We start from the raw sequence: 26,404 nt of genomic DNA on the forward strand, positions 1-26,404 counted from the left end.
AGCTCATAACTGCAGCTGAGCTTTTTAAAGGACACTAATCTCCTTCTAGTCATTTTCAGGAATTGCCTATTTAACTATCTTAGGGCTATTAAAATCTTCAGTATAACAAGTTTGAAAAGCCACCTGTTGAGTCTAACTTCATATCTGAAGATAATGAAACTGTAAGTTTAAGAATTTAATGAATTTGAAATAAATGGCAAAATTCTAAATGGATTTTTGAACCAAGAAAGCTGTAAATGAATCAAGGGGCCAGACAAATTTGGGATATTGAAACTTTTAGTATAAGATTTTGGAACTAGCTAATTAAAATAAACAGCTTTTTGTTAGAAACAAGAACCTTTTTGTTTGCTGTAAATCATAACAGAGATTAGAGATTTTATGATTTAAATTGGACATTGGAGAGGACTAAGGATTCCAGGAAAATGAAAAACAGAATTACCTTTTTATTTTGCCTCAGATTAACACTACATGCTTGAAGCTTTCAAAAAATGGAGCCAGAAATTAATAGCCCCACAGTATGAAATTTTGACAACTCTTTACAAATTTATTAGAAGCAGCATCTCTTTGTAACCTTATAGAGGGTGAACAACTACCAAATTTGTTTATACTTGTGATAATTATTGGAAGTTACTTCTTTTTTATTTGCACTTTTTACTCTTTCTTTTGACTTTACTTTCTGTGTTGTGTTAGTTTGCATTAATATAATAGATAGACATAAAGATATAATTTGGATAATTATAGCCCAAAAGATTTGATGTTACTGCCCAAACCTTTTGAAATTTCAGAAAGAAACACTGATACCTTTTGAGACTTGCTAAACATAAACTATTTAATTTTGTTAAGCTACTTGTCATGTTTTATTGGTACAATAACTTCAATACTGACTATTGCAAAGATTTTCATTTAATTTGGGGGTAGCATATGCCATGATGCTCAAAACACGACAGTGGAGGTTTTCAAAACTATCCAGCACAGAACACTGATCCACATAAAGGAAACAATTCAGAACTGAATGTTTCAGAACCCCATGACTTCAAGCAGTGTTTTCTGGCCTTTTAGAGGGGATTCTTTGGTATTCTGGCTGTTGTGCTGTTCATCGAATGCGCCAGGACTAATGTCCATTCTGCAGCAACCCAACTTTCTTTCCTACAGTAATTCTACTATTCTTAAAAAAAGCATTGTGTCAGTCTTCCTAGATGACATTGTGTACTAAACCTCTGTGAAATTGTGAAATTCAAACTTCTGAGCAGAGAAGAAGTATGTTAACTGATTATGTACAGCACCACACTCACACCCTCATCACTAATCTTTTCCCTCATTTATGTTGACCGTCATAGCAATCTGGAATTGAAATACAATTATTTATATGGTGTTTAATGGTTGTCACCCTTACTGAGAAAAGGCATATTTTAAAATAACATAGGTAAACAGACATAATAGAAGCTCAGGAAGTGTTTTTCCAAACATTGTGAAGCTATATTTTGATGAATGGGATTAACAACACAGTCATTTTCCTTTTTGTATTTTAACTGTTCTGAGCAGATACATGATGTCAACATCATCCAGCCTTTTTAACACTGGGCTTTATTCTTTTCAGAGACGCAATGGAGAAGATATTCCAGTGGCCCAAACAAAAAACATAAATCACAGACGTTTTGCTGCTACTTTTAAACTTCAGGAAGTAACAAAAACAGATCAGGATTTATACCGTTGTGTTACTCAGTCTGAGAGAGGATCTGGAGTTTCCAACTTTGCTCAACTTATTGTTCGAGGTAAGGGTTTTTCAGATTTCTCAGACTTGATCCCTTTATATTTTACCATTAATTTATTTGATTGATATTCCATCAGAAGCTCAAAGCAGCTCCTCTCACTTTTCTCCACAACCAACCCTCCAAAAACAGGTTGGGCTGAGACAGAGAAATGGACCCAAAGACAACCAATAAGCTTCCACAGAGAGGGTGGACTAGTAAATCACGGTATTATAAACCTTGCAATTATATAGATGTTGGGTTGTAGATAAAAATTAATGGAAAATAATTTTTAAATGTACTTTTTATTTTAAATTCTGTATCTAAAATCCTGGGAGTATGAGTTCATAGCTGGAGGATGTAGGATGTAGAGTGCTGTGCTTACTATATTATTTCAAAAGCAATACCCAGTGTAAGTGTTTTCTTCTTGTTTGTTTCGTTAACCATCAAACAAGCCTCATTAGTCAAAAACATACCCTGGGGAGAAAGCTTCTCCAGTGTTAAAACTGTGCTGAAAATTAAGTACAATGACAGGACCTATATCTTAATGGCACTTTAACGCCAATGTCGTATTCTATGGACATAAAAGATGGTAATTTTAAAGGAAATTTTTGGGCCAGTGATACGAATTGCCTTTAATAAAAGCTGGCATAGTATTGCCCATAGTCAAAAATGACCGGGGGTAAGAGTTTATTAGTGCATTCCTTTCTAAACCCAAAGTGACAGGGCATGCTTAAGGACTTTCTATTGCTATTTGGAACAAACAAAAATTTCAGTGCTGAATTCTCATACTGACGAATCTTGATCTATGTGATCCCTCAACTGTAGGAGGGGAAAAAAACATGATACAATGAAATGCAATTCATTTTGTCATGTTTTGAGTATTGCTTCTATATCATTTTGACTAATGAGGCTATCTTCAAGTTGTAGAAGACAAATCTTGACACTTCTAGGCTTTAATGAATGTGAGATGAATAAGACCGGCTGTTGATAAACTAGATTAAAATTGGCTCTGTTCTATTGCCAGGAATATATGGTCAGAAGATGTAGTTTAAACTTAATATTGGTAAGCCAGCAGAAAGATAGAAAATGAACAGGCTAAAATGTTGGAATAAAAAGACATAATTGAAAAAAAAATTAGTTTATATATTTTTACATTTATAATCGAGAAATCAGTTGTCAGGAAACAGAGGTGGCCAACTTAGATATACTGTATGAGGCTTACTGTTGTCCATTTCAGTAGTAGCTCTAAAAAGTGAAGTCCATCAGAAAATGGTGGAGTAAAAACCAAACCTTAGTTTCATTGACAACAGTACACCAGTGGTGGTATTCAGCCGGTTCTATCCGGTTCGGGTGAACCGGTAGCGGTGGCTGTGGGAGGCTCATCACATCCCATTTTTTGATGCTCTGTGCATGTGCAGAAGGCCCTGCAGGCATGCACAGAAGCACACTCACATTTGAGAACCAATAGCGAAGGTAAGTGAATACCATCCCTGCAGTACACATCAAATTATGTCCTTTTTATTGTCTCAAGAAAGTTGTCAAATGCTGTAGGAAATTGCATCTTCATAGTTGAATTTATTGATTGAATTTTTAGTCTGCTATACCTCCTGGAACTCAAGGGATCTTACAAGAGGATCTCCATTAATTTCATCCTTACAGTATTAAGGATAGGCTACTGTTGAAGTAGGATAAGCTAGGAGAGAGCCTGGAACCTGGGTCTCTTCCTTGTAGTCCCAGACATTAACCACAACTGCTTGTTGGGTCTCTCTGATATGTTTCCTAAAAATGTGGCATGTCAGTAAAACAGTGGTACAAATTATAGATTATATTCTTGAGCATTGATGAACTGGTGCCAGACGCCATCTTTTCCTCAAGAGATTTTTTTCTTATTAATAAAACATGATTGAAAAGGTCTCCTAATATTTCTTTACTTATTTACATTTTTTTGGAATATTTTAATATTAACTATTACATTTTAAGCACTATTTTTATAAAATTAGTTTTTAAATAAAACCAGTATGTATTTATAACTTTTAAAATTTTAAGGATTAATTTTAAAATATATACAGGTTATATTTAAAAATTAATCCTACAGCTTTTAGTAACAGATGTTGATGTTTTGGAAAAGCATGGAAATGATGAAGAATAGAGGCAAGTATTATTTCTATCAATTCTAATGTCCGTGAAGAAAACATCAAATATGAAACCATCTGAGAAATTCGAATTGTTTACATTTGCTAAGATTGTAAAAGGGCAAAAATATAAAACTGAATTTGTCTTTTATCTATTTACTTAAGGAAATATTTTTCCTGTAAGTGTTCCTGTTCTTTATCTGTCACTGTCATTGTTTAGTCAAGTATCAGACTCTAGGAGCAATTATGTATATCTAATTCAGATCTATGAATCTGGGTCTACTTTCTCTATTTTGATATTCACAATGTATCATAGTAAACACATTTCTAAATTAATCAAAAGATGGATGGTCTCCTTCCAAATGCTCCGTGATAATAGCAGATAGGCTAGTAATTATTCACAGCAGTGGCAGAAACATCTGGGACAGATATTAATAATAAAACCATTTCTACTCACTTCTATCTTATTGTTTTGGTCACAAAAATAATTCCCATATGGAGAGATTACGTTAATAATTCTCACAAATCAAGAATTCATTATCTCAGGCTCAGTTTCTTGTCTTTTCTTGAGTTAAAAAGAGTTTGGATACTGATATCTCTGCATATTTAATCAACTGCAGAAAGAAGTTTATCATCCACAATGACCTGATGATAGACATATTTTTGAGTTCATCATCCTAGATACCGTGTTTCCCCGAAAATAAAGCCAGGTCTTATATTAATTTTTGCTCCAAAAGGAGCAAATTAGGGCTTATTTTCTGGTTAGGTCTTATTTTGGGGAAAATATGGTACTAACTGCACCCATCTGGCTGACAATCTTAACTGGGGCTTATTTTTTAGGGGGGTAGGGCTTATATTATGAGCATCCTGAAAAATCATGCTAGGACTTATTTTCCGGTTGGGTCTTATTTTTAGGGAAACAGGGCATTATTTTAAAATCTAAAATAGATATGTTCTTATTGAAGGTTTTCATGAAAAGGTTCTCTTTTAGATAAAACAGCACACTGACTGTATTAATACTCTACTCAGATTGTATGTATTGGGCAGGGAAATATGCTATGTTTATTAGATGTTTTAAAACAGAACTCCTGGATTTTCTCAAAATAGGATGCAGCTCTTAATTAGCCCTTCAAAGACTTTTCTTTTGTTAATATTGTATAAAAAGAAATCCTTTGGCAGAAATATAGAATCAGAATATTCTGTTCTAATGAGTTCAGAAGGGAGGTTTTCATAATATTTGATTTTTGTCTGCCATTCATTGATGAGTACAAGAGAAAAATCTACCAAGCCTGACATCTCTCAAGGGTTGCGCTGGATTGCTGAGAAGAGATTGGATAACTAGATTGGTTGCCCAATGTTTGGTAACAGAAGAAAGCAGAATCCATTTGGAATTCAGCCTAGATATGAGAAAATGCAAGATGTCAGTGAAGCCATGTATTAAAAGAGAATTTGAATTGGAAACAGAATTCCAATCTGCCACTGGGGCATTTTGATCATTTTGATTTATTAAATTTTTATAGCTGTATTCAGATGAAACTGAATTACTATACTTAATCTTGAATGGTTTATTGTCAGTGGAGATTTTGAAACAGGCTTTATTTGAATGATGAACTAGGGGTTAATAATAAGTTCCACTTTTGGTGTACAGGGTGAATGCAGATTAAATATATTAATTTAAATGTCTAAAGGTATTCTGTTTAATTTGAAGTGTTCCTAAAATAATACTGTGTGTCTATGCACACAGAATATTTGCAATTTTCCATGTGAGGGCATATCTGAGACGAATCCAAAACAAAAACCAGTAACATTTATATTTAAAGAAGAGAAGCAAATAAATAAATAGATTTGAGTTCTCTGAAGCAATTGCATTTTTTATCATCTCCCTCTATGAATTCCCAAAGATGGGATTTCCAAGTTCTGAGTGTAGCTCTGAAAAAATCAATTACTATTAAAGTGGCACTCTAGGTTAGAGGCATGATTGGGTTCACACCTGGTTTTGCAGCAGGGAGATGATACTTTGCTGCAAATCAGGCATGATGCAAAAGATGGATGAGATGGAGTTCAAGGAGCAGTAATGTGAAGGTCCAGCACTATCATTCCAAGCTGTCTCAGAAACATGATGGATGACTTGGTGGCCGAGAAGGAAGACTTGATGATAAAAGATTCATCTCCAGATTCAGAGCCGTGCAGTAACACCTGGCTGGTGTTCCAGCAGCACAGTAATCCTTGATTATTGGATCTAAATTACTGTACTTAAGAAAACAAACCAGGATGTTCAATTAGGAGACCATTATTTCTGCATCTCAAACATTTCTGCTCATTGTAAATGTAATTATCTCATTTATGCACAGTACTTGTTGACGTGATCTTATAAGCTTATGTTAATACGGTGAGTAATTTGCTACCTATCCAAATTGGCTGTGTGTGCTTCCTGGACATTCTCATGAAACATGATAAATGATCTCACCCAGCATGTATAAATGAAAATGAAATGGATAATTGGGTATTATATCTAAAATGTGGCTCATATCATTTTTTGCAGATATAATTATTTTTTTCCTCCTAGGATGAAATAAGGTGATTTGTGATATATCGGTAACCTTCAGTCCTCTGGGCACTTGTTCTGTTTGAGAACAATTTTGAAAGAGATGTCACAAGGCTCAACCAGTACAGATCTTTCAAGGATTTTGAAAGAATTTGGTTCTTTAATCATTCACAGGAAATGACTAATCATGACCCTGTTAATGTTACTTATAAAAGAGCACATTGATAGGCTATTTGAGATTCTTTCTAGATTCAGTTTCAGCTGTTCGGTTATTTATTATACCTAGAGGTCTGGCACAGATATCTTGTTAGCTGGTATTAAGGGTAAAATATTGGCACTGCTCAGTGCAATATAATCCTGATTTCAGAGGCTGGGTTTGGAATACTATCCAGTTAAGATGTACACAAATTACAATGTCCAATCATATACAGTATTGTATTCAGAGGTATCTGGTATGGATCATTCAACTCATGATGAATATACTACTGTATACTGTCTACATCTTAAATAAAGGATGATGTATTATGTTTCATTCTCTCTCTCCCTCTCTCCCTCCCCTCTCTCTCACATACACATACACAAACACACACACAGTCTTGAGAGAGAGAGGAAGAGCTGAATCTGTATAGAGAAAAAGAAATGTGGGTGGGGAGGAGGAATATATTAACTCTAGTTCCCAAAAAAGGATTTGTTTATTTTAATTGGTGTTTCTATTGTTTGATATATGTGTGTGTGTAGGAGATAGAATCTTTAATCATTCAACTCCTTTGAATTATGAGAGTTTTTAGAATGTAAAATGCTTAGCATTGGGAAAAAAACCCCATTTATGCTGACAATAGAAACAAAGTCTAACAGCAAAATAAACATTTGCACCAATTTGTAATTAAAAGTAATCTACATTTCTGGATGTAAAGCAGTTCTGCAATTGTAATGAAGTAAAATTCCTTGTATTAGTTCAAGAAGATAGTAGAGCAAAATTCTGCTTGTGCTTTATAGGCATTTTGCAATATTACTGAATACTTTCCTAATTGGAAAGTAATTATTTTGGGCAGATGCTTCTGCAAATAACATTCACTTGGGGCATGGAAAGTGAATAGGCAGAGGCAAAGCTGTAGCATTGCCCCCCCTCTCTTTTTTTTTACGGTAGTAGTCTTTCCCGCTGCTTTTTGTTCCTATGCCTGATGATGTGAAGAGGTGCTTTTTTTTTTGTTAATTTGCATTTATATTCCGAAGACTCAGGGCGGCTTACACTATGTCAAGCAATAGTCTTCATCCATTTGTATATTTATATACAAAGTCAACTTATTGCCCCCAACAATCTGGGTCCTCTTTTTACCTACCTTATAAAGGATGGAAGGCTGAGTCAACCTTGGGCCTGGTGGGACTTGAACATGCAGTAATTGCAAGCAGCTGCTGTTAATAACAGACAGCATTAGTCTGTTGAGCCACCAGAGGCCCTTTACCCAGTTTATTTGTATATTGCTATTCCTTTGCTGGGCGGAAGTGGCTTCAGTAGACAGAATATGTAAATGATATCCTATCCACCATGATAGGTTGGTGGATAATTCGTTTTTGTTTGTTGGTTTTGGAAAACAGCCATTTTCCTCAACAAAGTACCATCAAGGTATTTTGAGCTATGACTCCCTTTCTCCAGATAAAGCAGTCGTAGCCTTATATTTATAGGGAAAATTGGATGGAGGTTCTCTAATGGGCTTTTAGAAATGATTTATGCTTCTAAGCATGTTTTCTTTTTTTCATCAATAATGTTATTAATTTATATTAAACATATAAAATTATCAGTGAAACCTAAGAAATGAATGCACGCGTGCCCACACACACAAAGTGTAGACAAAAGAAAGACAAATTCCCCCCATCAAAAATAATAAGAAAAAGCATCTGCCTCCTTCATCCCCAGCAGGCATATTCAACAGTAACAATTTACTGCTGTCTCTTAAATTATAACCAGATAAATCTTCCATTTCATACCTCACCTCATTTTCTATAAACTCATCTCTATATCTTCAGCTCTCCTTATTGATCCTCAAAGATCCAGTGAAAATTTAACAAAAATGCCAAACAACCTAATCCCTCTTTCCATTTAGTGTAAATCCCCTCATTCCTCTCTTAACAATTAATCATTACAAATTTTTTTAATAAAAATGAAAACTATTAAACATTACTAGAAATAATAACTCCTTATTCATATAGCAATAGCACTTAGACTTATCTACCACCTCATGGTGCTTTACAGCCCTCTCTAAGCATTTTACAGTCAGAATATTGCCCCCAACAACCTGGGTCCTCATTTTACCCACCTTAGGATGGAAGGCTGAGTCAAGAATTGAACTGCTGAACTGCAGTCAGCAGAAGTATCTTGCAGTACTGCATTCTAACCACTGCACCACCACGGCTCATATACAGCCAAATTACAAACTATATCTATTCCACCATTGAATATTTCCAAACACGAAACTGTCCAATCTAGATAACCATTAAACATCACCAAAGTTAGCAACTCATTATTTAAACACAGGTAAATAAACCAGTTCCCTGCCCCTCCCCCCATTCCTCCCAATTGTTTTTAGATCCCATACTCCTTTTTCCTCTTCTCTTGAAGTTCTTACCATTTTTAGTCAAGTCCATTTATAACTTTCTATGAAGGAAGCCTAATAAATCTCTCATATTTCAATTTAAATGATAAGTTTACTTTTGGGATACATTATTTATATGTCTTTTTTTTAAAAATGAGTATCCAATTGCAGATCCACAATTTCCATCTCTTTCTTGCAAGTTATATTTTTAAGTCCACCTTAAAAACCATTTTGGTTATTTTCAAAGAAGTTTGATCATTTTCAATAAAAACTTCTGCTTCCAGTTAAGACTTATACATACAGAACAAAAATTTTCTTTAAAGTAGCCATTATGTGCTTTAGTAATTAATCTTCAAAGTCTTACTTTACATTGAAATGAAAACAATACAGATTTTTCCCACATGAGAAGATCAGTTCTTAGGTCTAAAGTTACCCCTTTGCAATATATTGCAAAAGTTACAAAATAAATAAATGATTTAATAAAGATCTTACAAAACTGAAACATGTAGCATCCTTTCTTTTAAATGGACTAAAGTGAGACTCATCCAGTAACTTGTAGGCTTGTAATGCTAAAGGCTCTTCAAGCTTAAAGAAGCAGTTGAAAAAAATAACTCCAAAATAATTTAAAAGATGTGGTTTAGCCTTGAGTCCATGGAGGCTGGATTTGCAGCCCAGGGTATTATGAAATTCACAACTCCCAGCTGATAATAAGTGGCAACAAAAACAAGAGTTTCTGCTGCCTGTTCCCAAAAATCAGATAGCCAAAGTTCATGTGAGCAACCTCTAGATATTTTCTTTCTTCCAGAAAGAATGCTGTCACTCTTGATTTCACATCCAGCTGCCTTTTGGGATAAAATGCCCATGCAATCTGCATAGAGAAAAGAAAATGAAAGTGTTAGCTTGCCTCACCTCTCTGGAAATCCAGCCATAAAGATTATATGTGAGGTTAATAAATTCCTTAAGTAGCCAAGGCATGGGCTACTTGTCCACTAACAGACCATAGCACATGCACTCTAACTCATTTCATTTTTTGTGGAAAAAATGAATGGAAGCTAACTCAAAAGTCAATATTGCATTTGTTTTGCACTGACCTACCCTGTTTTCCCCAAAATAATACATCCCCTGATAATAAGCCCAATTGGGCTTTTGAGCACATAGCAATAAGGCCAAGCTCTTGTTTCAGGGTTCAAAAAAATATAAGACAGGGAAACACAGTATTAAAAGCATAAAGGTATATTAGTTTGTCTACAAATTCCTGCTGACCAAGCTTTGTCTTCCTTTGTAAGCTTGTCAATTTTAACCCAAGAATCAACAAATTAAGTTAACCTACACCAACATTTCTGTCTAAACCATATTGATGTTCTTGATCACTAGTTTGATTTGTGATACATTCATATCCCTCCTTGCTTCCATCTCGTCATATATAATTTTAGAAATTAATATGGAATTTTTAATTATACCATCAGTCCTTGAATAACAAAGTAAAAGTTGAAGTTGAGTCTCTTATCTCATTATTCAAACCTATCCTTAAGTTGCTATGTAGCCATCTGAAAAATAACCCAACATGAAACTGATTTTGGGCTATCTGTATTTTAGCCCCTAATCTTGATGCAAAATGTTTACAGATTACTTGCAGCATAGAGGTAAACTCTGTAACACTGAAATGGCAATTAGGGAATATTTGATCGTTCTAGTTGTAGAATAAGGAATGAGATTCATTAAGACAAAAGTTAATTAGGTAACCAAAAATTTATCTGGTACATTGGGACTCCATGTCATTTAGTATAACTTTGGGAAGCTGCACCATTCCTCTGGCTCTGACAGTACATTCTGTTATGAAGAATATTAATGATGCTGCAAAACAATTGCTGTTTAATTTGATAACCAGTTAAAAAAAATAATGTATAAATTATGGGTACATGAAGGGATTTTATCATGCTTCCCTTTATAAACTTCTTCAGGAGGCTGAAAATAAATGTATATACAACTGTGTATATGCTTTGCTTTCAGCCTAAGGAAAAAACCTGTATGTAGCAACGTATTAGCTTTGCTAATTCATAGCTTTTTTCCATAAGATTCAATATTATCATTTTTAAAAATCCATATTACCATTTTTAAAAGCCCAACTTCAAAGTTTTATATACCGTACTCTTCTAAAAGCTTGCAAAATGGAGCAAATTAAAACGGGCATGGGAAATGAGAGTATGTACTCTCAGGAATATGAACCATTAAAAAATCATGTTTTATGAAACATAAGTTTATATTATAATAATAACTATATTAACCTTTCTCTTCAATAAACTACATGATCTGAGTGAAAGAAACAGGTTTTTATTCTTTTCATTTTTTCTGTTTTTCTAGAATTTCAGCCTACTGTTTCAGTTTTAATAGGAAATTCTGATCAATAAATTTGATGAATAGCCAGTTTATTACTATACTTCCTCACATGTGTAATCAATTCTTACATTCCCCCCTAGGTTGTTTCTCTTCCTTTTGTTGTTGTTTTTGCATTGATGAAATTGATAGGCAGTGAAAAATGGCGTTTGTTCTGTGAAAAAACCCATAGCAGGCAATCCCTTCCTATTATTTGAAAGCCAGAAACACTTGAGGAAAGAGGATGATACAAGGGGAAGACTCTCTCTCTGCCTCACTCTGTTCCTCATTCACATACAAACACACAAATCCTAAAGTCCTTGACCATCCTCGAATAAAGGCAGATTTAAGAGCCCTGCTTCCATGTGAATCTTTCTGAAATCTTTTTATTTGAAAACCAGCAACTTCTTTTATCAAATGAAATAAGAATGATTGGGGGGAAAAACAAGGCACCATAATTTGCACATGCAGTCCAATTTCTTCAATATTCTTTCAGGGAGATAAAACATTATTTCATTTTCTTTCTTTCTTTCTTTCTTTCTTTCTTTCTTTCTTTCTTTCTTTCTTTCTTTCTTTCTTTCGTGTTTATAAGAATTTAGGGCTCCCTCTTCCACTATCACTATTCTAAAAGGCAAATTAGAGGCAATGATTGGGCCAGAGGCATTAGATGACCTGAAGGAGGACTAGAACTTGTGTCTGCTGACTCCAGTATCTTAACCTCAACACACATACTGGCCTGGGGTGAAATTCAGCAGATTCTGACAGGTTCTGGTGAACTGGTAGCGGAAATTTTGAGTAGTTCGGAGAACTGGCAAATACCACCTCTGACTGGCCCCAGAGTAGGGTGGGAATGGAGATTTTGCAGTATCCTTTCCCTGGAGTGGGGTAGGAATGGAGATTTTGCAATATCCTTCCCCTGCCATGCCCACCAAGCCACACCCACAGAACTGGTAGTAAAAAAAAATATTTCATCACTGATACTGGCTCTTATCAATCAGTCAGCACCAATTAATTAATCAAGGAACCCACAGTAATGTTTATTGACTAGGCCAAGTTCATTCCTCATCTGGCTCCAATGGCCATGCTCCTTAGTAACTTGTTTGACCAAAACATTAGATTTTTAATAATATGCATTTAATAATTGTTCTCATAATACTAATAAACCAGAACGCCAAGCCTAAAGCAAAATGTAAGCGTCCTTGTATTTCATTGCAAGAAACTCTTCATCTACTTGCAGTGAATTTCTTATGAAATGACACAGGTTTTTTGTTGTTTTTTTCATTGAAGGCAAAGACTTCTGATTCTTCCTAACCCAAATAAGGTTTAGAAGACTCCAGTTTCAATTCAGTGTAATAAATTATGCCAGATATATTAACACTCCATTCTGAAGCCTTTAGATATTTTGAAGTATTTAATAGAAATGAAATTTCCTGAAAAATTGTTATTGGAAAGGGGATTTAAGTATTAAGTTCATTTGCATAATTAATTGTGTATATTCCTGAGCAGCAAATAGCATTAATGGGTAGAAATTTTTCTCTTAACAAATCCACCTAACAAATATGGAACCTTATTTCTGTTTTGTTTGATCTCATTATAGAAGGGTTAACACAGAATATTCTGAACAGCTAAAATATTTATCCTAATATAAAAACAAAGCATCATGTAATTAATCTGTTTGCAGATGACATACTCATATTTCTTCAGAGTGGAGATATAATTTAGCTGCAGTTTTAGCAGGTTTAACTCTTTTATTATTTCTTCCTGGACATCCAGGTGATTTTTATGCTTCTTATCTTTTATCAGATAAGCAGTCTATTATTCTTCATAAAATATTAGATGTTATAGGGTGATTAATATATCATGGCAAAAAAAATTGCTAATTTATTTGTCATCTGTAGCTATAATACTATTCCTCAATAGTACTAAAACTCTCGTCATAACCCTTACCTGAGCAAAAGAGTGCATTGGGCAGCAATTTTTGAACTAAGATATTTGGATACAGAATGTATCCAAAATCTGGGAGCCATGACTTCCAATGGACTGAAATTTGAAAAAGTTGGGAAACTTTGCTTCAATGCTATTGGCTGTTGCGGTGCTGCTGGGCTACTGCTGTGGTCACATGATCTTCATTTTCAGTATCTTGTGACAGTTTCCAGCCAGTCTCACAATCCTTTGTGTCCTTCCAAACCTAACAGCAGTCACTTATCTGTCTGCTGGAAAGGGAAGGGAAGGAAAGGAGAGAGGAAAGGGAAAATAGGGAGGAAGGAAAGTGTGGATGGTAAGGAAGAAACAGGAAGAGAGTTTGCTTTCTTCTATTTCTTCATCTTTGGTAATCTCAACAAATCAATCCTTAATAATTTATTTCATGATCTGTTCCACAGTCAGTATGTAGTCATGTCTTTGATGCTATAATCAAGTTATTTCCCCTTCTTTTGGCAATGATGTAGTCAATTTGATTTCTGTGTGTTCCATCTGATGTCATCCATGTATACAGGTGTTATTTTGATGTTTGAAGATAATGTTATCTAGTGTAGTGCCAAAAGAAGCACACTTCCCAAGTCTTATGGGATGACATTACTTAAATAATAGGGCCCAGAACATGCCAACTCTATCTAATAAAGTAGGAATTAGGATTTTCCGATCAAGGAATGAGCACATTCTGCACTGCTGTCTGCACTGGCTACCTGTGGCTTTCCGGGTGCGCTTCAAGGTTTTGGTGACCACCTTTAAAGCGCTCCATGGCATAGGGCCGGGTTATCTACGGGACCGCCTACTGCGACCAGATACCTCTCACCGACCCGTGCGCTCTCACAGAGAGGGACTCCTCAGGGTGCCGTCAGCTAGGCAGTGTCGTCTGGCGACGCCCAGGGGAAGGGCCTTCTCTGTGGGGGCTCCCGCCCTCTGGAACGAACTCCCCCCAGGACTCCGTCAACTTCCGGACCTTCGAACCTTCCGTCGCGAGCTCAAGACACATTTATTCATCTGTGCAGGACTGGCTTAGTTTTTTAGATTTTAAATTTAGAGGGGTTTTTAAATTGATTTTAATATTTATATTTTATTTTTAATTAATTGGGCAGTAGAATAAGTTTTTTAATGATTATTTTAATTTGTATATTGATGTTTTATATGCCTGTGAACCGCCCTGAGTCCTTTGGGAGATAGGGCGGTATATAAATTCAAACAATAAATAAATAAATAAATAAATAAATTGGTACCAAAGCTGAATTTGGGCAAAAGTCCTCCTAATTACGTGCCGATAGTAAACAAGTGAAATAACTTGTTCACAACAGTAGTAGAAAATTGTCATTGAAATCATATGGAATGTTAGAGATAATATGCTAGGTATTAAAAAATCTAGAGACATACATGCTTTGCAAATTGTCATTATCTGAAACATTATATAGTGTAAATGGTGGCCAGGCAGCTATGAAACTTTGAGAAATTTAATCTACAGGAAAAAGAAAGCATCTAATTTGATGCTTTACTCTGACATGGTGGATTTCACAAGGCAGCATTTGAACTCCTTTTTTAATATTGTAGAAAATAACTATTTAATGTTCCATGATATTTTCGCATAAAATAAAGCAGCTACCTAATGTTCCATGGCACTCTCTTTTTTCCAAGAGAAAGAACAGATTCGGAAAATTGTTTGCAATAGTTGTGGTAGGATAGGCATTTTGCTTAGTTAATTCTTCAGCTTTGTTGTAGTCCATCCGAATGAGAAAGCCCTATTTACCTCGATTTTAGCTTTAGGCGTAATTGAATTGGAAAATGTTTGTAATGAAAAATGAAGCCTCTTATTGGGTTCATTCTATTTAGGAATTTATGTGTTTCCTTAATTTTTCCATTAATAAATCTCACCTTTTAAAAATATCACTATTCATTTGCAGGAAATCAGAGATTGTATTTTATTTTTCTTTGACTTTTAAGTTTATCTATAGACACGTATATAGATATATGCCTATATATTATTGTCTAAGAACAATAAGAGTCATTTGCTGAGAATGATGGCTTTAGAAATCAAATAAATAAATAAATAATCTTTCTAAATGTTTTATGTTTTATTTACTTAGAATGATAGTTATTGTTCAATCTTTATGATTCTGATCTCTGATCTCTGACTTGATTTTTGCTTACTATCTTATCTTGTTTTATTATCTTTCTCACTCAGTTGGCTTTTGTTCTATCTTACAGAGCCTCCTAGACCAATAGCTCCTCCACAGTTGCTTGGTGTTGGACCAACCTATCTGCTCATTCAGCTGAATGCCAATTCCATTATTGGGGATGGACCTATCATCCTAAAAGAGGTGGAATACCATATGACAACAGGGACCTGGACAGAAACACATGCTGTCAATGCACCGACATATAAGCTGTGGCATTTGGACCCAGACACAGAGTATGAGATTCGTGTTCTTCTAACCAGGCCTGGTGAAGGTGGCACAGGTCAGCCAGGCCCTCCACTGATTACCCGAACCAAATGTGCAGGTAAGATGTTTGTTCCTGTCACTGTTCTATGTTTTCCAATGATGAAATAATCCTAAAATATTATTTTAGAATCAGCTTCTTAATCTAGTAATCAACAAATCAAATGCATACTGAATGTGCACTGGCTCCTTTCTTTTAATAACACAGTAAAAAAAAAAAAAGCAGGGACCCAAAGCTGTAGAGATTTAATTCTAAAGAATTTATAGAATAGCTTCAGCAAGGCAATAATCCTCAACTTTTCATATAACAAGAAGATACTGTTTATGATGAGAGAGTGTGAGAGAGATTGTATGTGTCTATCAGATGAGTAAGTTGATCTACATTATATTTGATATTTACAAGTATAATGTATTTTTTAATACAGTTTTAAAACATTGTTGAACATGAACATTTGAATACAATGAACAAGTGAAAAACAGCACAGTAAATGCATTTCTATTTCTGTTATAAAACTATAGATATCTATAATGGATTGGGTCTTGTGTTCTACAAAACAGCCTTTACTTTTCTGGTAGAAAAGTAGTTTCTCAATATTGAATGACACATTTCTCTGAAACCCTGATTAGCTGAAATCAGAGAGAATGTGATTACTACTTTGAATCAGATGAGGAGGGAACAAAGGAGTGTGCAAATGTCCAGCACATTTCGAGTTCAGAGGAACTGGTGAAGGATATGCCATTTTTCCATTGACCTTCTCCCTATGAGTTTCCCACAAGCAATGGCTGCACTAGTGGGATGATGATAAGGAGTGTCATCTATCCTATCAGTTCCTTCCTGGTTCTCCATTGACTTTTGGGAAGCTCTCAGGAAACATTGAAAATGAAGATCATCTGCAATCACCTGACAGCAGGAGCTGTGCTATGTCACTTAAGCAGCAACCAATTTATCAAGTATAATAATTCTCTAAGTTTGTCCATTTGAAGTACCTTTGTTGACGAAGTTTGTCCTATGCTTGGTTTTTGCCCAGTTGAAATTTATAACATATCACATGAGAGTTTTAGTAGTACATAGATTTTGAAATATGACTGAAGGGGGTTAATTCTTTGACACCTTTGAAACACAACTTCTTTACTTATTTTCATTGGGCTGGCATTGCTAACATAAGCTTTGTTTTGTTTTTGTTTTTACTTTAATATTGAGCAGTACATTAGATTTTGTGTTGTCTTTTTTCACCTTTAGTGAAAGAGTCCTTAATTCTTCTTCACTTCCAGCCGTCAAAGGGATATGCTCAGCAGATTTGAGGTTGTTATTCTTCTTCCCAGCAATTATAATTCCAATTTCTATTTCTTCTAATCCAGCATTTTTCCTGATATATTTTGTACATAAGTTAAAGAAATATAGTGATAGCACGCAACCTTGGTACACTCCTTTCCCAAATACAGATATAAAACATTATATGACATTTAATTAGGAAAGAAAGATCTAGGATGCTTCCAGAGTAACAGGAATATCTACCCCCCCAAGACATAGGGATTATAGAAAGGTAAGGATTCACAGGTCTGAGAGAAAGTTTATATTAACAGTAATGCAACTGCAGATTCAAAAAATTGTTATATGAATCATTTACAAAAGTGAATGTCTTCCTGTGTTATTCTGCATAAAACATGGCTCTTTGAGGCCACTGCCCTAACATTTATGATGAAAGTACATACACAGTTGTCTCTGTGTTTAATGGTGTTCTGCCCCAGGCATAATTTAGATGTGAACAAGATACAAGCTATAATACTTTTGGATTTTCAGCCTGAGGACATTCTCTTCTTCATCTCCTTCCTAGGATAGCTTGTTCTTTTTCAATCCATAGAAGTCAAGCAGTAGCTCATTAAGGAACACTGCTAGCTGCTGCAGAAGAGGAAGGTCAGTTGTTGAGCTAGAATAGCTCATCTTCAGACAGCTTCAAACCTTTGCACAGCTAATACTGCATATAAAGACGTAAGAGGAGCCTCCTGTCTCAGACCAGTAGCCTAATATGCTATTATTATATAGTGATGTAGCCATATCTCCCAAATTGACTGAATCCTTTTGTTGAAAGAAAAAAGTACTTTTATCAGATTCATTAAAAAAAACAAACTTCATTATTCTGCAATTTTGAGTGTTCTTCACTGGGCAACTTAAAGAAAGTTTGCCTGTAATGGATTGTTCCTGTGGCAGGAGAAAGCATTTTAAGGAGGGATTCCATGTTAACTACCAGCTATATTTGAGACATGAAATCCAGAATACATATGAAGCAAATGAGAGAGAGCAAACCAACCATGAGAAAACTAACTGCAATAAGGAGAAAGAGCATTAGTTCAACAAGGAGACAAGTAGGGAGAGGAATCACATTCATGGGGAAAACACAGTGTAGAAAGCTGATATGGGAGAATAGTTTTACAGGAAAAATTGGTGTGTATGAAGGCTTAAATATTTTATTCTGTATTTTAATGATGCCTAAGCAAAAAATGCTAGTTATTAAGGTCTTTTAGTCCAATATGACATTAATACATCAACAAGTATTGCAAGCCCAATTAGCAAAAGAAAGCTCAGGACTGTATTGGTTGGAAACATGTGGAAGAGGCCTTCATCCTGCACTGGATAGACCAATGATGGCTACCCTTTTCTGGAGCGAGTGGCCAAAGCATGTGCATGGATGCAGGCATGCATGCCCAAACCCCAAAATGCAATGCAAGTGCGGCCCGTGTGCATGCCTCCCGCCCCCATGCATGTGCACATGCTCCCCACATGCGTGTGTGGCCCCCCTGCATGCACCCCGTGCATACACAGCAGAGACCCAATGACCAGTTGGCTGGCAGTGGAGCTGAACTAGGGCGACGGCTCGCGTGCCCACAGAGAGGGCACTGCGTGCCACCTGTGGCACTTGTGCCATAGGTTCACCATCCAGGGATAAACAGTGGCTAAATGATGATGACAATGACATAAATATAGCCCAGAAGTTCTGAAGTCATAGAAGCCTGGGGAGATTCATCAAAAAGACCAACAAAGCAAAGGGCCTTTGGAGGGGGGATGTTTGTGAGAAATTGTCCAATAAAAGTGAGTCTTATAAGGAAAATGGTCAAGGGGTGTAACGCCCCTGGTCTTTTGCCTGAGGTATGTGTACCTACTTATTTAAATATTTTACCTTAAGTTTGCTACAGTCTTAAAGGGATAAATAGTCTTATGTAGAAGATCCAAAGTACTTTCTGCCAACAGTATCTGGCCATTTATTGTGATATTTTAACCCAGCCCAACTTCTACTATTAATTTAAATATAGTTCATTTGGAAATATTGTGTTTTGCTTTGTTTATGTTAGCTTTCTCTTGTGATCACATGGAATGGGCACAGTTAATTCCGTGATCCGTTCTCTCACAGCTCTTATTTAAAAGGGAAGGTTAAAGTAGCAGTAACGCTGGCAAGCACTCTAATTCCAGATGAGAAATCTGTATACTGTGTAGATAAATTAGGGCAGTGTACTTCTGCTACTTTTTCTTGCATGCTTTCTATTTAAAATGGTTTGTTTCTTGTGAATAAGAAGGAGGCTGCATCTGTTGATTGTTTGGGAAAGGATACTAGATTTCTTACCAATCTGAATACCAACTCTTACAGCTTGTTGCCATTTCATTGGAAAGCTTACTAGCGGCTAAGAAGATATGATTACTCAGAGTTGGTGCATCAACTAAAAAAAGTCTATTGAAAATTATTCTGATTTGAAGACTGCAGAATGGCTTGAGAGAGTTATGGACAAACATAGACAGGCAAAGGCAGCTCTGTTCCGGTCCACTAAATTGATGCTTATAAAGAACTTACAAAAGAAAACTGTCATTGTTTGACTACTCTACAAACTTTCAATTTTACCAATAAGATACTAGCTTAATGTAGGTACAAGATAAATGAAGAGATGAATTACAACAGAAAAAAAATTTCTTGAAGTCTTTCAACCAGTTTCAGTTCCACCCCATATGACCCGAAAATTCATTCCAAACTAGTATACCTTGTCATTCAAAGTGTATAGTTCCTTGAAATTGTTGAACAACATGTGCAGAATGGTTTGAGTTTAGAAAAATTGAAAGAAATTTGAGCTTTTTATATTAATTGTGATGAAACTAAGGTCACATGTCAGGAAAAAGACATTTCAGTGGCCCTCCATTATTGCTACAGATGCATATCTGTTTGTTGGGTTTTATTAGTGTCCTTGGATAGATGCTGTTTACTAATGGACAAACATAGGAAGGTAAAGGAGAATTCTATAAAAGAGTTCTTGGCATGTTTATATGGAAATGGAATAAAATGTGTATAGCACAAAGCATACTTACAGCAGTGTAATGAGTAAATAACAAGGAAGCAGAGTTTCTGGTAGATATACAAGCCATTTTAAACTCTTTAGTAATTATATATTTTAATTAAAATTTTGTTGAATTGGAAAAAGAACAAAAGTAAAAGTACTGAAGAAATTGTCAGATACAGTATATGACAAATAATGTTATGCTTAAAAGCTAAATGAACATTTTCAGAAATTGTACTGCTTCTATATATGATCAATAATGAATCAAATTCTAAGGGAGTGGGATTATATTGTACTCCTTATTAAAATACATGTTTGCTTTCTGTTTTGTCTAAAAACTTACTTCCTCCTTTTGTGTTATTTTTGTTTCAAGCTCCAAACAATACTTTGAAGGGTCAACTTCAAATATTTTATATATAACATTTCCAAAGTAGTTCAGAAATTCCCTGAAAAATTCAACTTGATCCAAATAATGTGCCTAAGTCATAGTGGCTCATAATGACCATCAAGACCACTCAGCCTTAAATTTATAAATACACCTGTTGAATGATGATTATCTTAAATTCCACTTTCCCTCTCATTGCCATCTGACTCTCACTGGACATATTGTACAGCAAAGAACTATTTTGGATTGGATTATACATAAATAGCACAATATATAATGATTGAAACAAGAATCACAAATCAAAGAAGAGCTATTGGTGAACTTTCCTCAGTATTTGTTTATAGCATCATTCAGCTACTGTTGTCACAATAACAACAGTCTTTGTTCCTGTTATTTTGATACAGAGATCTTTAGAGATGCTAAAACCTACTGAAGCTATGAATCTGAATCTGAATCAAAAAGGAAAGGCCATTTGGGAGCTGCCAGCTTGGTCAATTAATAAGTAGATGAATAAATAATATAATGCCTTGCCTTTCTTACCTGACCAAGAGGTTGCCTTGTGTCACTTTTGTCTCCTTGGTCTAACACCTAGTATATACCTATATATTTTGGGATCAAAAATAGAATTGGGAAAAAAGTAGTCAGCTATATTTTTTTAAATCAACTTATTACTAGTGTTCTTTCTTATCTAATTGTACATTAAAAACTTTATCTAGAATATATTCCTTGTTGCAATTTAACTTTGTAATTTGATTAGGCTAGCTAATTTTGCTTACAGCATCAAGAGTAAATTATGTTATCTATATTTATCTAAATCATTAGAGTTTATTTCACAACAAATAAGATAAACAAATGACACACACACCCAAATCACTGGGACTATGGCACTCACAACAAAAATATCTGGACCCATAACTGATCACTAGGAAGACATTAATTATAAATGAAGGTGAATATATAACAAAACATCTGGTCCCAGTGACCGACCCAGATTGGATCCTGCAAGACTTTCATTGTTGCTTCTTAGCATCTGGTATTCAGAATCAAGTGCTTTTGATTTAAAAAATAACAGTTAACAAACTGATTAGCCATCACCTCATTTGATAACAAATAATTCCATAATTTTCCCTACGTCTTAGAAAGCAGCAATTCCATTTATTGGTCTTGAATCTACCAACATTTAGTTTCACTGAATTATTTTTTCCATGTTCTAAACCAGTATGGGAGAAAATAACTTTTTCTCTACCCATTTTCCATAAGTGTACATCTACTGTATCTTGCCTTACTTGCCTTCACTCTAAACAAAAGGCTTCAAACTCAAAGCTCCTTCATAATTTTAATTTCTCTTTTCTGCCTCTGTTCTGGCTTTCTTATAAGAAATACCCTTTCCTATAAATGCTTATTTATATATAATACTTATTTATGCTTTCTTATAAATACACTTATAAACACACTTTTCGTAATACAACGATCATACCATAATGGCCAGTCCAGTTACTCTCTCTGTGATAAAACTTTGACATGAGCCTATTTAGTAAGACTTTTTTATACTTAAGAGTTTATATTTGAAGAAGTTAGTTTCAGTTAGTTAGTTTTCTATGGAGCACCTGAAATTTACAATTCCATACGATAAATAAGAACAATATAAATCCTTCCTCTTTCTCCAAATTACATTGAGCCTGGCTTTCAGGAGACATCTGATTAATGTTTAATTTGTCATTGCTGATTCAGAGCTTTCAGAAGTATTTTCACTATACACAAATGTTTGTTTTTGTTTTAAAGAGGTAAATTTCAACATAAAATATGCTATAGGAATGCATTACTATCTCAGTAACAAGTCAGTTTTCAAGGTGTGATTTTGCTGTTGTAACAAAAGTAATTTATTGTTGTTACTTTCTCAGTTTGGCATCAGCTACTGTGGTTGTGACCTTTTTCATTTCTATATAGGAAAGAACACATCCTTGAATCACTTTTTATCTTGTATATGTAACTGAATTTACATATTGTGTTAAGCTACCATGTAACTTGTTTGATTTTAACTTTGTATGTCATGTGAACCTACACACAGTTATCTGTAAATTGTTTTTGTGGCAGTGTTAAATGTATTATACGGTATGAGCTATTTTTGTTTATTTAGCTAACTGGTTAAAATCAATTATGGCTTAGCAAGGTGTGTAAATGCAATGGGGTAGGTTAAAGTGAAATATATGGATGAAGGACTGCTTAACTTATTAGGTGGTGTTTGAATTCTCCAACTCTTTTCAAATGCTGGCTTTATAAACTTTTATTTGTCTTATTTCGTCTTAAAAAGGAATATGGTAGAATAGCACATGTTTGGGTATTACAGCTCCATATCTATGTAATTTAGTCAGCTAAGAGGTTCAGATTGGATATGAATAATTTTTCTTGACTAAACTTGGCAATGAGAGGCAATTGAAGTGAAAAACGACAAAGAAAATTTGCTATTTTTTGTGTGCTGCTTTATTGGTATAAATAAAAATTAAAATATGCATATTCAGGATGAATTATGTGTGCCAGATAGAAATGCAAACAAATGCAATTTTTATCACTTAACAGCAGTGAACTGAGTTTGTTGATACATGGTTTGGAGCTAATTTTTCACTTAACCTAATCTGAAATAATGGCTCTGCTTTACAGCATTTTCTGTAAGAACTTCCAATTAATTTTTTTTTCTGAAGCAAAATTAAAATTGATAATGTGTGTCCAGCCAAGCTAGAGTTATAGAATTTCGGTAAGATTCACAGAACTTCTCACAAATATCTCAGTGTTTCCCCCACTGCCTCGAGGCAACAAATAATTTTCATAAAACAGTAAGTTAAGCTTCCTGATAAACCAGTTGTCATGATAATAAAGACAAGCAAATTTAGAATGACAGTCTAACATTAAACAGAGGTATGAAGTGATCAAAGAAATATATCAGTTGTGGTGTTAGTGAACTTGCAGACCCCCCTCCCCCTCCAAAAAACCCCCAACCTTTGCCCTCATTCAGAGGCCACCTTGTAATTCTTGACTGCAGTTTTTTCCTTTGCTTGGCACCACAGAAATTGAATTTATTTGAAATATGAGCTTATCCCAGGGAACAGTATGTAGTAGAATGTAAAGAAGTCAGAGGATATTGAACTGCCTCTGAAAAGCTGTTTCTGAATTTATCTTTTACTATTTAGTTGTTTGATGACATTATAAAAAATATTGCCAGGTGACAATTTTCCTGCATGGTATCATACTGGGAGATTAAAGGGGAGCTAATATCCTTGTCAGCAGCCTACGAGTATTTTAAAGGAAAACATAATTTTGAGCAAATTCTGGTTGCAGTGAATGGTATACAGATGCCACTTAAGAAATCCTGTGGTATTACCAGTGTTAGCATACCTGTAGTAATTGTGGCTTCTAAAAGACTTTACAATCCTAAAAAGCTTGTTCATTTCAGCTTTGTTCCAAGTAACGTGCTATTCTGTCACTACACAATTCCTTAGAACCTTTCTATACACTCCACGGGAATAAAAGCAGCGATATTAGTATTATTATGCATTAATCTCATCAAAGCAAGTGCTTTGACAGCTTTCGGATAGTTACAAGGATCTCATTCCTTACCATGAAACGGCAAGCTGGCATAGGTGAAATGAAATGATCTGAAATGCTTCTTTACTGGAAAACAAGGTGCACGTTTTTTAATGGAAGTACTAGGAAAAACTTGTGGTAGAACAACTCAATTCGATGATGTGAACTAACATTCTTGCTTATTTTTACTTTCGTACCTTTCAAAGCTCTAGCTTAGATGAGAAGTCTAGAATCAGTTGCTTTCCTCATTTTATGGACATGAAAAAAAAGGCATCTAAAGTCAAAAAAGATAATTCTAGCAAATCAGATTAGCAAACTGAGCAGAACCTTGAATCAATTACACATTATGTAATCATAGTTTATACTTTTGCTGAACAAGCTAGAGCCCTAAAAATATAGGAAATCGGGTAAGATTTAATTAACATTAACAGATTAGCGTTTCTTATGTTAAACAGCTCCTGCACGACATAAATTTGAGCTTAGAGTACTGGAACTGAAAAATACAGTAAGAATGAATAAAGAACAAAATATTTTTTTTAAAAATAAGAGCTTGTGGCATGCAAGCAAATAATGAATAATTTCTAGCACTCCAGAGATACACAGTATTTGGAATTACCTACTGCAGCGAGCAGTTTTTCTTGATGTCAGGAACCAATTTCATGTTAAATTATCCCATGATAAATTGGAGACACATTTGAGAGAGGTTCTGTCAAAACCACCAGATATGTTTAAGCTCATGAAAAGAACATTGTTACAATCGTCACACAAGATGCATCCATTTTTACTTTGTTCATCCTTAAAAAGGGGTCCTTGCAACTTCCAAAATTGGATTCTGGCCCTAGGGCTGAAACTGGATCTTTGCCATGCCCAGTCTAAGGTGCCAGCAATTGTAGTGAGGATTTTCTGTATGCAAATCATGTGATCTGCCATTAATGGTAAAACCTTTCCAGTAAAAAATCCTTAACGTTTCTATGGTAAAATATTATTTTCATATATATAACATTTTTAAAGCTTTTTAGATCTGCAAAGCTATTTCCCCAGCATTGCTACATCCATTTTATAATAGCTCTGCTGTATAAGTACTATGACTCCAATATCGTGCTAGTTGCTGAAAATCTATTTTGATTACATGCTCAAAATATGTTTCCTAGCCTCTAATCTCACTTTATTCTTATCTATATATAGTTCTTAAGTATGCTGCAATTCATAAGATTTTGTGAAAAACAGAGGAAGAAATTTTAGTCCTTGATTTATAAATATTCTGATAGAATAAAACATGCCAAAATATTCACCAACTTCTGTGGTAGAGTCAAATGATTTTTTACAGAATTATTTTTTTCTAGAAATAATATGTGAAATAAGGATAAATAATTTTGTAGTTCTATTTCCCTGACTCATTTTCTATTATAGTTTCATACGGCACAAACAAAAGTCAGAAGTTTAGGTTTTTTTCCTGCAAATGTTACTTACAGTCCAAGATTAATTATTAAAAAGAAAAATCATACATAGCAAATAAAACATGTATTTAAAAAATGTAAGGCAGGCCTGAAACAATTAGTAAAATGAAGAGGGCATCTGACACCTTCTATAAGCCATAGATCTTAACATAACATAACATAACAACAGATTGGAAGGGATTTTGGAGGCCTTCTAGTCCAACCCCCTGCCTAGGTAGGAACCCTACACCATCTCAGTCAGATGGTTATCCAACATTTTCTTAAAAATTTCCAGTGTTGGAGCATTCACAACTTCTGCAGGCAAGTCGTTCCACTTATTAATTGTTCTAACTGTCAGGAAATTTCTCCTTAGTTCTAAGTTGCTTCTTTCTTTGATCAGTTTCCACCCATTGCTTCTTGTTCTACCCTCAGGTGCTTTGGAGAACAGCCCGACTCCCTCTTCTTTGTGGCAACCCCTGAGATATTGGAACACAGCTATCATGTCTCCCTAGTCCTTCTTTTTATTAAACTAGACATACCCAGTTCCTGCAACCGTTCTTCATATGTTTTAGCCTCCAGTCCTCTAATCATCTTTGTTGCTCTTCTCTGCACTCTTTCTAGAGTCTCAACATCTTTTTTACATCGTGGAGACCAAAACTGGATGCAATATTCCAAGTGTGGCCTTACCAAGGCATTATAAAGTGGCACTAACACTTCACGTGATCTTGATTCTATCCCTCTGTTTATGCAGCCCAGAACTGTGTTGGCTTTTTTAGGAGCTGCTGCACGTTGCTGGCTGATATCTAAATGGTTATCCACTAGGACTCCAAGATCCCTCTCACAGGTACTACTATTGAGCAAGGTACCA

At 34.9% G+C, this 26,404-nt stretch overlaps 1 protein-coding gene across 1 annotated transcript in view; it reads left to right on the forward strand.

The window, feature by feature from the left end:
- PTPRK (protein tyrosine phosphatase receptor type K) overlaps window positions 1–26,404 on the forward strand; it is a 433,873-nt gene that overhangs the window by 224,342 nt on the left and 183,127 nt on the right. The window contains exons 6-7 of the mRNA XM_058172115.1: window positions 1,598–1,772; window positions 15,587–15,880. Of these exons, the coding sequence (XP_058028098.1) occupies window positions 1,598–1,772; window positions 15,587–15,880 (469 nt within the window). The remainder of the gene's footprint in view (window positions 1–1,597; window positions 1,773–15,586; window positions 15,881–26,404) is intronic.

The sequence above is a fragment of the Ahaetulla prasina genome, chromosome 1 (genome assembly GCF_028640845.1).
Source record: "Ahaetulla prasina isolate Xishuangbanna chromosome 1, ASM2864084v1, whole genome shotgun sequence".
Taxonomy (NCBI): Eukaryota; Metazoa; Chordata; class Lepidosauria; order Squamata; family Colubridae; genus Ahaetulla; species Ahaetulla prasina.